General features: G+C 34.8%; 1 protein-coding gene across 3 annotated transcripts in view; it reads left to right on the top strand.

Annotated features, from left to right (window-relative positions):
• SNX24 (sorting nexin 24) overlaps positions 1 to 15,194 on the top strand; it is a 238,668-nt gene that overhangs the window by 119,109 nt on the left and 104,365 nt on the right. For all 3 annotated transcript variants that reach the window (XR_002328804.2, XM_021009526.2, XM_078152966.1), the window contains one exon: positions 14,662 to 14,745. Coding sequence is in view for 2 of the 3 variants with exons in the window: in XM_021009526.2 (XP_020865185.1) it covers positions 14,662 to 14,745 (84 nt within the window). In the remaining variant the exon portion in view is untranslated. The remainder of the gene's footprint in view (positions 1 to 14,661; positions 14,746 to 15,194) is intronic.

Genomic DNA, 15,194 nt, shown 5'->3' with positions numbered 1-15,194 from the left:
CCCCAATTGATGGGCATCCTCTCAATTTCCAATTCTTTGCCACCACAAAAAGAGCTGCCCATGAATATTTTTGTACATGTGGGTCCTTTTCCCATTTGTTTGATCTCTTTGGGATATAGCCCTAGAAGTGCTATTGCTGGATCAAAGGGTATGCACATTTTTGTAGCCCTTTGGGCATAGTTCCAAATTGTTCTCCAAATGGTTGGATCATTTCACAACTCCACCAACAATGTATTAGTGTTCCAGTTTTCTCACATCTTCTCCAACATTTATCATTTTCCTGTTTTGTCATGTTGGCCAATCTGATAGGTGTGATGTGGTACCTCAGAGTTGTTTTGATTTGCATTTCTCTAATCAATAACAATTTAGAGCATTTTTTCATATGACTATAGATGGCTTTAATTTCTTCATCTGAGAACTGTCTGTTCATATCCTTTGACCATTTATCAATTGGGGAATGGCTTGTGTTCTTATAAATTTGTCTTAATTCTCTATATATTTTAGAAATGAGGCCTTTATCAGAGAGACTGGTTGTAAAAATTTTCCCAATTTTCTACCTTCCTTCTAATCTTAGTTGCATTGGCTTTGTTTGTGCAAAAACTTTTCAATTTAATGTAATCAAAATTATCCATTTTGCTTTTCATAATGTTCTCTGTCTCCTGTTTGGTCATGAATTCTTCTGTTCTCCATAGATCTGATAGGTAAACTATTCCTTGTTCTCCCAGTTTACTTATGGTATCAGCCTTTATATCTAAGTCCTGAACCCATTTTGACTTTATTTTGGTATATGGTGTGAGATTTGGGTCTATGCCTAGTTTCTGCCATACTCTTTTCCAGTTTTCCCAGCAGTTTTTTTCAAAGAGTGGGTTCTTATCCCAGAAGCAGGGGTCTTTGGGTTTATCAAATAATAGATTACTATAGTCATTGACTACTGTGTCTTGCATATTTAACCTATTCCACTGATCCACCTCCTTATTTCTTAGCTAGTACCAAGCAGTTTTTGATGATTGAAGCTAAGAAATTCTACAAGATAAAGGTGTCAAAGAAGAGAATTCCAGATATGGGGGATAGCCCATATGTGGCACTGAGGTGGGAGATAGATTGTTATATGTGGGGAACAGTCAAAAGAATAAGCCTTTATTGAGCTATTATTACATGCTGGCACTACAAATAAAAGGAAGAAGAAAACAGCCCCTGCCCTCAAGGAGTTTACATTCTAACGTGGGAAGACAACTCATAAAAGGAAGCCGAAAGTTGGAGTGTGAGGAGAGAAAGTACCCCTGTGGGGACATGATGAAGAAAGAAATCCAGAGCCAGCAGCAGAGTCTGGAAAGAAATGAAGGAGTTAATAAAGCTCAGCTAAGTCCTTCTTTAAAATAGAGGTTCCAGAAAAAGAACTAACCAGTCAGAAGAGGCAGCTAGGTGGAGGTATCTTCTAGGGATGGGAGGCTTCTGGAGAATGGTGGAGAAAGAAGTCTTGAGAGTCAGCAATGGAGCCCAGAGAGGAATGAAGCAGTAAGTCAGTTTGCCTGGCTTGAATTTCATACACGAATTGTGGTGGCTTCACCCTGTTCTTCAAATGACTGTGACTTAGCCTGAGCACTCCATACACTATAGGTGGTGGAAAACAATGGCAGCAACATGACCACACTTTGAGGCAGTGGGAGAAGGGACCTGGAAATTTCACTCTTGGTCTTTTCCTGGTATAATTTGCACAGGGAAAAGACTCAGCTAGGCCCTTCAAACCTCAGTGTGGAGGAGACTAAGAACATCCAGCCTTGAGGGCCCATGGAGGAGAAAACATGTACTCTATAAAATGTGGAAGGGGATAAGACTGAAAAGGAAACCCTGGACAGTCTACCTGGAAAGAAGAAAAAGGCTTAAAAACTAAAAGGCCAAGAGACAAAGGCTTGGTTAAAGCAACTCCCAAGAAAGTAAATCAGTAGTGATATTCATCAAGATAGAAGGTAAAATGAATTCCAAATTCCAAAAAAGGCTGTCTTCTACAATAAATAAGTTGTATGCCATAAAGCAGGGGTTCTTAACCTTTTTAGGTATGTCTAGACATGTTTGGAAACTTATGACCCCTTTTCAGAATAATGTTTTTAAACATAAAATGCCTAGGATTACAGTTATGCATATGTTTTCAGACATAAAATATATAAAATTACAATTATAATTATGTTGAAGTATAGTTACCAACAATTTTTAAAAACAAGTTCATAGACCCCAGGTTAGGAACTCCTTTTCTAAAGGAAACATTTTTTAAAAAGCCACAGTGAAAAGAGAACAAGACCATAAATGCTATAGATTCCCTAGAGATCATGGAACATCAGTAATAAATGCCAGAATGGTTCAAAAGATGATTTAAGGATCATAGGTCTCCGAGAAAGATGTGATAAAATGTAAAAGTCAAAATACTATGCAGCAGAAAATACAATAACAAAATGCTCCATATTTTTGGAACCAAATGCCAAAGTACTGATTGATAGAATCCATAGATTGCCCATAGAGGAAAAACCTCAAGCTAGAAATTCTAAGGCCTAAGTGACGGTCCAGATATATTTTTAAAAAATCTTCTGGATAAGCTAGAACATTAGGCTGAATCTTAAGGCAAAACTGAATATGGATCAATGTAAAATCTTGTACCTGTATTTTATAAAAAAAATCAAATTCAGGTATAAGATGGGAGAACTGTGAGACAGTCATTGGTCTGAAAAAGATTTTGGGGATTTTAGTGGACTGAAAATCAATGTGTTCCAAGAATATAAGATGGCAGCCAAAACTTATCCAATCTTAGGTTGCATTGGGATGTTACTGTGGCCTTTACAGTTAGGCAAATCAAGCTCAGAGAAATTAAAGGACCTGTCCAAACTCACACATTTAGTATATATGAGAACCAGGATTGGAATCAACTGAATTGATTCCAAAAGCCAGTGTTCTTACCACAATATGATTGCTATTTTTTCCAGTAGTAATCTTATTATGGCTAAAATATCAGGTTTAATGTAATTTATGCACTTCAGAAAATATCAGCGTTTTAGAATTGTGTTTTATCATAAGCTCTTAGCAATAGTATTTACATTTTTGTTTTTCCTCTGCATAAACCGTATATCTTATTACCAAGGAAATGTTACTGAGAAAGAAAGCAACAACAAAAATCTGTCTAAATTGGTCTGTATTTTTGCAAATCAACACATTTTCTTAAATTCATTATTCTTCTGCTAAAGCCCAGGTGCAGATTAAGTGATTATGATATATCAGACAACTAGAGAAGTTTCTTTGTTTGGGACAAAAGAAATCAATATAGAAATTTCTCAGAGCAGCTTCTCCACCCCCCCCACCCCCCTTTAGTGTCACTATTTAAATCAAGGATTTGAAAATGCTGATTCTAAATAAAGAGTAATAGTGATTCTCATGGAAGTATTTTCTATTTAGACATCAGTCAATAAACATTAAGTGCCACAGGTACAGTGCTAAGAGCTAGGCATACAAAAAGAGGCAAAAGATGGTCCCTGTTCTTAAGGAGGTTACTATCTAATGGGGGAAAAGGCATGTAAACACATATAGACCAACAAGCTATATGCAGGATAAATAGGAAATAACAGAGGGAAGGCATTAGGACGGATTGGGGAAGTCCTCCAGTACAAGATGGTATTTTCATTGGGACATAAGAAACCAGGGAAGTCAGTAGGCAGAGCAGTGGAGGGGGAGCATTGAAAGCATAGGGGGGCAGCCCAAGAAAATGTCTAGAGATAGAGTATCTTGTTGTGGAGCAGCCAAAAGACCAGTGTCCCTGGATTAAAGAGTACGTGTCTGGGAGTAAAATTTAAGAAGACTGGAAAGGTGGGCGGGGGCTAGGTTATGAAGGAATTTTAATGCCAGACAGAATATTTTGTATTTGATCCTGGAGGCAACAGAAAGCCACTGGAGTTTATTGAGTCGGGGAGAGCAGTTGATATAATCCGACCTTGGCTTCAGGAGAATTACTTCAGTGGCTGAATGGAGGATCATTTGGAGTGGAGAGAGGTGACATAGGCAGACCCATGAGAAAGCTATTAGTATGAGGCAATGAGGGCCTGCACTAAAGTGGTGGCAGTGTCAGAGCAGAAAAGGGGGTATTACTGGAGAGATGTTGCAAAGGTGAAACCAACAAGTCTTGACTACAGGTTGGATGTGAGGGTGAGAGATAGTGAGGAGTCAAAGATGACTCCTGGGTTGTGAGCCTTAAGGGACTGGGGCACTGGGAGAATGGTGTCTTGCCCTTTACAGTAATAAGGAAAGGGTAGGGGAGAGAGAAGGTTTAGAGGGAAAGATAAGATAAGGAGTTTTATTTTGGACACATTAAGTTTAAAATTTCTGCTAGGCATCCAGTTTGAGTTGTCTGAAAGGCATTTAGAGATGCAAGATTGACATATAGAGACACATATTTTAATCTTTTTTACACTGTGCCATATTTGGATTTACCAGAGGTGGTACTTGGTTTATTAATAAAACTTGTTTATAAACTGCACTAGATAAACTCAGTATTCAAACAGGTTTGGGCTACATATATTTGGACACATTTAAAATAGCATGTTAAGTAAATTATTTTAAAATTCGAAGCAAAAAAACCCTGCCATTAGTCTTTGATTTTACTGTTCTGCCTAAGTAGGCTTTGAATATTTGAAAGACCCCCTCCTGATTTAAGTGTTCTCCAAGAGCTTCTGTTTCCTAAAATTTCGTCATCCTACAGCCACCTTGGTGATGAATCTCTGAGATAAATTGGTCCTTAGATGACAAAGTTAGTCACTGGCCTCGTATTGAAGCCTGTCCTGCTTAATAGTACTTGTTAGAGTTTATGTTCTATTAAGACAGCCATTGAGAACTCAGGCTTACTTTAGTGCTGTAGTAAAGCATTGGAGTAGGACTTTTGATTAATAAGTAATAATACTTTAAAAATCTATTTTCAAACATTTTGAGTAAGTAAAATATATTTGAAATTTCAGTGCTTCTTAGGCTAAATATGAGCAATGGGTAAATATTTTCATATACACAATTAAATTCAAGAAACATTCAAGTGTTTACTATGTACAAGGGAGAGCTGGAAGAGTACTAGGCCTGGACTCAGAAGGGCTCATCTCCCCCACAAATACAACAAAAACAGAGTTCAGATCAAAGTTAACAAAAGGAAGACCAATACAGTGACCTTGTTTCAACTGGTGGGGTTCTCTTCCTCTTTATTACTGAGAATAGCTAAGTCATTTATAGTTGATCATTGTACAATATTGGTATCACTGTGTACAATGTTCTCTTAGTTCTGCTTACTTCACTCTGTATGAGTTCATGTAAGTCTTTCCAGGTTTTTCTGAAATCATCCTGCTCGTCATTTCTTATGGCACAATGACATTCCATTGCAATCATATACCATAACTTGTTCAGTCATTCCCCAATTGATGGGCATTCCCTCAATGTCCAGTTCTTAGCCACCACAAAAAAAGCTGCTATAAATATTTTAGTATAAATAGGTCTCTTCCCCGCCCCCCCTTTTTTATTAAAAGTCTTTGGTGGGGCAGCTAGGTGGCGCAGTGGATAGAGCACCGGCCCTGGATTCAGGAGGACCTGAGTTCAAATGTGGCCTCAGACACATAACACTTACTAGCTGTGTGACCCTGGGCAAGTCACTTAACCCCATTGCCCAGCAAAAAACCAAAAACCAAAAAACAAAAAAGTCTTTGGGATACAGATATCACCTAGTAGCGATATCCCTGGGTCAAAGGGTTTTATATCACAGTATACGCCCTTTGGCCGTAGTTCCAAATTGTTCTCCAGAATGCTTGGATCAGTTCATAACTCTACCAACAGTTCACTAGCATCCCAGTTTTCTCACATCTCCTTCAACATTTATCTTTAATGGCTTTTCTGTTACCTCCAAGATTAAATATAAACTCCTTTGTTTGGCTTTTAAAATCCTTACCATGGCCTCAACCTTTCTTTTACATCTCATTAGACATTACTCTACTCCTAGAGTGACAAACTGACCTTCTTTCTTTTCCTCACACACTACACTTCCTCTCTGTGCTTTTGATATGGCCATTGAGACAATTCCTGGAATACACTTCTTCCTCACTTCCACTTAATGGAATCTACTTTGTGCATTAAGGCCTTCCTGACTCCCTTCCCTCCAACTGCTAGTACCTTCCCTTCCAAAATACTTTACATTTAACTGTCATTATTTATATTTATTCTCTTCATGTGTTCTTCCGTATAAGCTTGTATATGTAGTTGTCTTTCTTGTTAGAATGTAAACTCTTTGAAGAAGGATGTTTCATTTTTTTATCTCAAAGCCTAATGCAATACTTGGAACACTTAATAGTGTTTGTTTATTCATTGATGATCTTGTGATTCTATGACAGTGAATGGTGCAAAGCAATTATTCACATTTTTAATATTATCTTTATTGTGTTTAAGATTTGTTTTTGTTATTCTTAAAATAGAATAAATTCTTGATTTTATTTGCACAAAATATAAGCTAAGAAAATTATTTACATAGATTATTACAGAGTGTAGGGGTATGCAACAATTTTTTTGAGGGTAGATTTCACTACATAAGGTTTGGAGGCCATTTCTGTCAGCAGTGGGAAGCTACTGAAGGTTTTTGAGCAAGGGAGTAACATAGCAAGATCTATATTTTTGGAAGATTATTTTCACAGCTGTGTGGAAGATAGGAGATAGGAATGACTGCAGATGACCATTTAGGAAACTATTTAGCAATCTCTCGAAGAGATGTTGACAGTCTGAACTAGGCTGGTGATTGTGTGGCAGGCCATAGAGCAAATGAAAAGTAAGAGAGGTCTTATGGAAGTAAAATCTACAAAACTGGTATTTGATTGACTAGGGAGGATGAGAAAAGAGTAAAGAATGACTTTGAGTTTATGAACTTGGTTTCAGTCTGGGTTAGATGGCAGTACCTTTAGGAGAAACATTGGAAGTTTGAAGGTATGAGATCACTTTTAAACTTCTTGAATTTGAAATTCAAGAGATATCTAGGAACCATTTAATAATGTGTGGCTGGATTTCAGGAGAACCATGGGGACTGGTTATGTAGATTTGGAAGTAATTTGAATAGAGATTATACTTGAGCCCATGGGAACTGATGAAATCTTCAAAAGAATGAGGGAACATGTTACTAGCTGTGTGACCCTGGGCAAGTCACTTAACCCCAACTGCCTTAAAAAAAATGAGGGAACATAGACATAGGAAAACAGAACCCTTGGGAACACTCATGGTAAGGGACCAATAGATAGATGGTAATCCATTAAAGAAACTTAGGAGTCCATTACACATCACTGGAGTCTCTATTCTTGAAATAGGACAACAGTTTAGTATGCCTTAAAATTCTCTAATAGGGTTTTATGCTAGTGAGGGAAGTTCCTTTCTTCTACACAGGTTGAGAGGGCCTTTTCCTATGAGTGCTCAGTACTACTCAGGCCAGAAAAGAGAAGCTGTCCAAACTGGACTTTCTACAACAAATAGGCACCATTCCCTAAATACTTATGAATGTCACTTCCCTTGTTGGAGTTGGGACACTATGTTTGGGTGGTTTTTTTTTTCCCTGTAGAATTAAATATTAGAAAGGGTAAAGAAGAGTCTCATCTCTCAAATACACTTAGGAAAGGAATCAAATCCACCATGGTTAAGACATGTAATTCTGGGTAATCTCAGCTAATCATTTTCATGGACATATGATAACAAATGAGTAACAAAAATATTGTTTTTTTATGAATATAAGAAAGTGTAATTCATAATACTTTTATTGCGCACAAAAGGAGAAACACCTGTCAGTGCTCTCATATTTCAAGTTGTTGAGAACTCAAAGTTAGTGTAATAAGAGAGCTGAATAATTTAAAAGCAGAATGCTATTTTAACCAGTCAGTTGGCATGCATCTATAAAATGCCTGGCAATGTGCTTAACCTGAATTTTAAAGCAAACCAGGGATTCTAAGAGGTAGAGGTGAGGAGGGAGAGCATTCCAGTAACAAAGGACAGCCAGTAGATTGAGTACCTTGTGGGAGGAACTGCAAGTAGGGTAGCTATTGTTGCACCATCGATTATAAGAATGGGAGTAATATGTAAGGGCATTAGAAGGTTGAAGTCAGGTGTGAAGAAATTAAAGTACTAAACAAGTTTATTATATTTGACCCACTGAAATTTATTGAGTACAGGAGGGACATGATCACAACTGATTTTTTCTTTGCTTCAGTAACTTTTATCATGCTTACTGTATATACATTGTATCTATCCCCTTCCCTCTCATCCACATAGGTTTCTTGAGGGCCAAGATAGTTTCATTTTTATCTTTGTATTCTCAGTGTCTTGCACCTAGTAGGCAGTTAATAAATACTTGTTGAACTAGAAATTTACTTGCTTCACTTGAAGGGGGAGGTACTTTTCTATAATACTTTAGTAGATGGTCTTCTTAAATTATTGTAGTCAAAATTTTCATCATTTTTTAGCTAATCTGTTAATGAGTCTGTCTGAACTTACCCAGTCTAGTCTTTACATTTCAGTTCTTGCAATTGTCCTGTAGTCAGTCACTGGGTCTGTATTCTAGGGGTACATTTTTTAATGTAGGACAGTCAGCATGTGTTCTTCTGTCATTAACCTGGGTCATCGTTTCAAAATAAAGTTCTGGAGTAGAATTTCAATCAATCAAGAAATATTTATTAAGCTCCTGCTATGTGCCACATATTGTACTAAGCACTGGGGATACAAAAAAAAGGAAAATGATAGTTTATGCCCTCAAAGAACTTATAGTCTAATGGGGAAGACAACACATAAACAAATATATGCATATACATACATATATAGATATGCGCAAAGCAAGCAATGTACAGGACAAATAGTAAATGGTTAAAAGAGAGAAAGCACTGAAATTGAGGAGTTAGGCTTCCAGTAGAAAGTGTGACTTTGGTTGGGATTTAAGTGGAAGATTATTCTGTTTACATAATGATTTCTATATTAGTCATGTTGTGAAGGAAAACACAGACGAAAACAAAAAAAACAACAAAAAACCCAAGAGAAATAAAAAAAAGTTTTAAGAAAAGTGTACTTCAATCTGCATTCAGACTCCATCAGTTCTTTCTCTGGAGGTGGATAACATTTTTCATCTAAGTCCTTTGGAATTGTCTTGGATCATTGTTTTGCTGAGAATAGCTAAGTCATTCACAGTTGGTCCTCATATGATGTTACTGTTAATATGTACAGTGTTCTGGTTTTGCTCACTTCACTTTGCATAAATTCATGTGAATCTTTCCAGGTTTTTCTGAAAGCATCCTACTCATCATTTCTTATAGCACAGTAGTATTCCATTACAATCGTATACCATAACTTGTTCAGCCATTCCCCACTTGATGTGCATCCCCTCAATTCTTTGCCACCAGAAAAAGGGCAGCTATAAATATTTTTGTACCTAGAAGTCTTTTTTCTTTTTCTTCTTTTTTTGATCTCTTTGGAATACAGACCTAGTAGTGGTATTGCTAGGTCAAAGGGTACACACTGTTTTATAGCCCATTGGGTATAATTGCAAATGAAAGAAGTTTGCTAATATTTTATTTAAAATCTTTGTGTCAATATTTATTAGAAACATTGGCCTCTAGTTTTCTTTGTCTGCTTTGTCTCTCCCTGATTTAGATATCAGGACCTCATTTGTATCATGCAAAGCATTTGGTAGGATTTCTTCTTTTCCTACTTTTGTAAACAGTTTATTCAATATTATAATTAATTATTCTCTGAATGTTTGATAGAATTCACCTTTGGGGGAGGATTCATTATGGCTTGCTCAGTTGGTTTTTCTGTGATTGGATTATTTGAATTCTCTTTCTTCTGTTAACTGTGTTTTTATGTTTATGTGATTTTAATCTGTTTCATTTAAATGTCAGTTTTGTTGGCTTTAGGTGCGCAAAATAATTGCGTTTCTTTTAAAATTAGGCTAGCTAATGTTTCATTGATTTTGTTTTTTTCTTTAAAATTAACTTCTAGTTTTATTTGTTAATTTAGTGTGTTTTCTTTTTAATTTGTTCATTTTCTTCTTGATCTTCAAAATTTCTAAGCTGATCATAAGTTGGAGAGACTGGTTGATGGGTTTTTGTTTCTATATTTTAGTTGCAAACCCTATTTGTTGACTCTTTTTTTTCCTCTTAGTACTTGATTAAAGTGTTTAGAGATATAGATCCTCTCAGTGCATTTTCTCTTTGTAGTGGCAGGAGCTCCTCTCTGTTTTCCTTCTTTCTCTCCAACCCCCTCCCATACATATTAGGCTAGTTTTTTCTTGAAAGGTTTTGAAACTGTCTTTGACATTTCTTTAATTCAGTGGGGAATGTAGCTTCCTGGTCACCTAGGTACATATACAATCAGGATATGAACAGATGGGGACTAGGGATACAACCAACACTGGAAAGCTATGCTCAGCTGAAACAGTGCTTTTTTCTAGATGAACCTTTTTTTCCCCCAGCCATGAATATCTTCTCACTGCTATGGATAAGTAAACCTCTTTTTTAAAAAAACTGTTAGGTGGATTATTAATGGCTCATTTCATTCCACTTTCAGACCTAAACTATTAAGAGATCTGCCTGATTGAAGCCCAACCAATTATAAGCTGAATTCTAAAAGTTCTGTATCTTATCTCATTATTATAATTTTCTTTAATTAAATTTTCTGTTGTTTCTATGATTTGTTCTTTGGCCCACATATTCTTTTGGATGAAATTATTTAGCCTGTAATTATTTTAATCTTTTCTTCAAAGATCTTTTATTAGACATAATTTTTATTGTGTTATGATCATTCTAAGATTTAGAAAAAACCACCTCTGCTTTTCTATACTTGTTTTTGAGATTTTTATACTTTAATACATGGTGAATTTTTGTAGAGGTATCATGCAGTTCTAAGATATAGCTACATTTCCTTTATATTCCAACTGAGTAATTATCAGAGGTCTATCATATCTAAGTTTTCTAAAATTCTATTTGGAACTTTAACTTCTTTCTTGTTTATCTTTTCCTTAGATTTGTCTAGGTCTGAGAAAAGTACATTGAGATCTGAAATATAATTATACTATCAATTTATTTTTTAATTTTCCTTTAAGTATTTAGCATTAAATATTGATAGTAAGTCGTTATCTGTGGTGACTTTAAGCAAAATATAGTTTCCCTGTTTACCTCTTCTGTTCAAAAGAAAAAACTCCTGCCTTGTTCAAGATCATGATTGCTAACATGCTTCTTTGAGTTGACCTAAATAAAAGCATAATAGATTTTACTCCAACCCCTTATTTTAACTTTTTGATTCATTCTGTTTTAAGTGTCTTTATTATAAAAAAATGTACAAAACATATCATCGAATTGTTTTCTAATTTATTCTTAAAACTTCTTTGTTTTATGGGTGAGTTGATCCCATTTACACTCATAGTTATGATCGATCATTAATTATTTCCCTTAATCCTATTTCTTATACAGTTTGCTCTCTTTGACCTTACCGTGTTCTTGCCAAAGAAGAGTGTGGTGAGAGAGGAGTATACTTAACATTAGTGATCCATATTTGAAGCTAAGTGCTTCAATTTCACCACTTCTTTTTTTTTTACTCTCCTAGCTCACTCTCCAAACACATATTCTTGCTCGCTCTTTCCTTTTATTACATCCTTCCTGACTCATCCTCCAAAATAGGCATTTCCTTTTCTTGAGATTAAATCCTGAATCTACCTACCCACTTAATTTCTCCTTTATAAGTGGGAAGAGAGGCACACCAGAGGTAGTGCATATAGAGGTAGAAAGAAATTAAACACACTATAGAATTAGGCAGGATTGAGGTCCTCATTACTTCTTCCTTATGTATTGAAATAGCCCCCTAATTGTTCTACTTGTCTTAAATTTCTACCCTTTCCAATCCGTCTTACTCATAAATGTCAAAATGATATCCATAAATATAGGTTTTTACCATGTCACTCCAGGCTCAGAAACCCCATGTTGCCTCTAGTTTCAAATACAAACTCCATTGTTTGACTTTTAAAGCCCTTCAGAGTCTAGGTCTGGCTTGCCCTTATATATTTTATGGTGCAACAAAATGACTTGTTGTCACTTGCTGTTGCTCTTATGTAATATTACATTTTCCATCTCTATGCCATTGTAAAAGTCCTTTAACACTCTTAGCTTCCTTCAAAGCTCAGTTCAAGTGCCATCTATCATCCTTCACTCTTTCACCTCCCCAAATTACCTTGTATTTGCTTTCTACTTATTTCGAGTTTAATTTGCTGTTTATGTTTTATTCTATTTATATGTTATTCCTTTCTCAATTCTCATCTTTGACTTCTGCATACACTGATGACCACTCTTTCTTATCAAAGACCTAGATACTCTTATTTTTAGGTTTTCATAACATGGCTTTGTCTTGTGTATCCTCCTACATTTTTGGCTAGTCCTCAGTCTCCTTTGTTAGATCATCATCCGTATAATGCCTTAGGGAAAGCTCTGTCCTGACACCTTTTCTCTATTTATACTTTCAGTCATTTCTTTGCAGATTACTCACAGAGCTATAGATACAATTTAAGTCTCTCCTGACTTCCAGCTCCAAATGACCAGTTGCCTTGTTGGACATTTCAAACTGAATCTTCTGGAGACAATGTTAAAAAAATATCTTTTCCTCCCAAACCCTTCTTTGTATTGAATTTCCTGTTTCTGTGAAGCACTACCATTCTTCTAGTCTCCCAAATTCATAGTCTTGGAATTAGTTAAACTCTTTGCTAAATCTCTCCAAAAATATCCATTTAGTTTCCTAACCTTGCCATTTCTATCTCCATAACAACTCTTGCATTTGGTGATGATGCCACTAGTTACTAGACACTAACTACAAATTAATTAATTTTCTAAACCAAGTCTTTCAGAGAGATGGAATGCTTGGTTTGTAACAGTGAAGACATTTCATGGCAAACCCTGTCAAAAGTATTTCATCCCTAGCCTTTAATAAACAAAAGTTACTTTTAGAAGTAACACAGAGGTTGGAGCTTTATTGATTCTTCAATCTTTTTCTACCCCCTCCTTTGGAAGTTTCCTAACAAACTTGGTAATTAAGGTGTATGGTAATTCTAATGGTGAATCTACTAGTAACTGGACACATACCTAAATTTTGTTTATTTCATGTAGCCCAGAACAAATTATGCCTACTTTTTTATAATGCTGCTAGTTTGTCTTAATAAGTCTGGGTTCTAATAGTTTGAAAGCAAAACCAAATCAAACCTTATATCCTGTTAACTAATCTTGTATTCTTATATTCCTCACTGCATTTTCCTCATTTGATTTCTGGAACAGCTTTTGAAAAAGACATGCTTGTTTGTGAATTAATGATAATATTTTTCCTTGAAGTGGATATATACATATATGGAAAGAGAGTTTGATTTGTACATGTAAATTGTTTTTGAAGAAGCTTAAATTGAATAGTTGAAAGTTTTAATTGGTTAAAAAAATTTACAAATGCTTTTCTAAGAGCTTAAGGCACAGTACAGCTGAATTTGAAAACAATTTGCTACTTCTGATGTGGAGATTTCTTTTAGTGATGACTTAATTTTCTTATTCTAGAGTAAAACATAAACCAAGTACAAAGATTTTTAAAAAGAAAACTAATATTGATCTTGTACGCCTTACCCAAATGGGGTATATTTTAATGGATTAAAAAAAGAATACCTTCGATCTTCTTATAACTTTCATACAAATTGAAATTGTTATTTTTTTTAATCTAGAAGTCACAAGTAATTGACTAATATTAATTTAATTTAGTGTCCCAGAAACTTACTCAGAAGAAGAGAACAGTCATATCAAAGTCTTTAGATTAGTAAAATACCTTTCCTTTTAGCCTTAGTGAGCTTTTTTATTTAAAAAAAAAAGTATTTTCATGAACGTTTCACAGTATTTCTCTTCCCCTGTCCTTGGTCCTGACCCGGTGACCTAAGAATCCAGAAAATGTCATGTTAGTGGTTACTAATTAGTGCATCCAGAGAGCCTTTTCATTTGGCCTTTCAACCTTTTGGAAGTAGAAGCACAAGCTGTCATTCGTATCATGCAGGGAAAATGAACCTTAACTACAGTTTTTTTTTTCCTGTGTTGAAAGCAAGAGAATAAGCCCAGCTGAGACTATATGAATATGCAGGTTAGGAAGAAATTAACCCCAAATCTACTACTGTTTCTGTTATTATTTTGCATAAGATGTAGTACTTTGTCACTGAAATACACATTAGAACTCACTTATATGTGAGATTGTTTACCAAACAGTGTCTTACTATTTTTATTTCAATGATACCTACTGAAAACATTAATTTTAAGGAAACATTAACAAATAATATATATATATATATATATATATATATATGCATGCATATATATATGTATATATCTGCTTCTTTCAGTATATACAAACTTTCATTGCTTTTATATGTCTTGGGTAAAAATACTTGCTAATAAAGATTTGGTTATAGTACTCATTAATCAATGCTATTACTCCAGTGTCTCCTGAGTGTTCTGGGTTTTGAGGGATCAGCTATTGTAATTTAAAAGATGAAATATATCATGATCCCAAACTTAGAAGATGAGACAATTAAATGCATTGAATTGATGAAAGTAATATCTTTAATTTTTTTCTTAGGTCTTTAAGATAGAAGTGCTAATGAGTGGACGGAAACATTTTGTAGAAAAAAGGTACAGTGAATTTCATGCTCTGCATAAAAAGGTAACTATTTTTTTATTGGCATAATCAGTATAACTTAAGATTCTCTTCCATATTATTTATGTTTTGTAGAGAAATATAATTTGTTTCATCATAAAATAGTTTTCATACTTAGGTTTTCTTCTTATTTAGTATTATTAGGGTATTATTTTGAATCATAAGTGTTCCTAAAAATTGGTTGAAGTATCTTACTCATGGTAAATACTTGGTGTTCTTTGAGTTCTTTGAAAAGAAAAAAAAATTTGTCTTCATGGAAAAAAGTTTTTTGAATATTGATTTTTTTTTTATTATTTATGTTTTTAAAACTACTTTTTACTTTGAATTTGTACAAAAAAGAGATTTTCAATGTTTACATATGTAGAATGCTGTTTGAAACATAAAAGGAAAATCTTAGACTTCTTGCTGCCTATAAAAGTACTACCTCAAATTTTTCATCCGTTTTGTTTATATAC

This window comes from Phascolarctos cinereus, unplaced genomic scaffold, assembly GCF_003287225.1.
Source record: "Phascolarctos cinereus isolate Bilbo 61053 unplaced genomic scaffold, phaCin_HiC Scaffold_4;HRSCAF=312, whole genome shotgun sequence".
Classification (NCBI taxonomy): domain Eukaryota; kingdom Metazoa; phylum Chordata; class Mammalia; order Diprotodontia; family Phascolarctidae; genus Phascolarctos; species Phascolarctos cinereus.
Note: the sequence above shows the minus strand (reverse complement) of the source record. Positions and strands in the feature narration are given on the sequence as shown.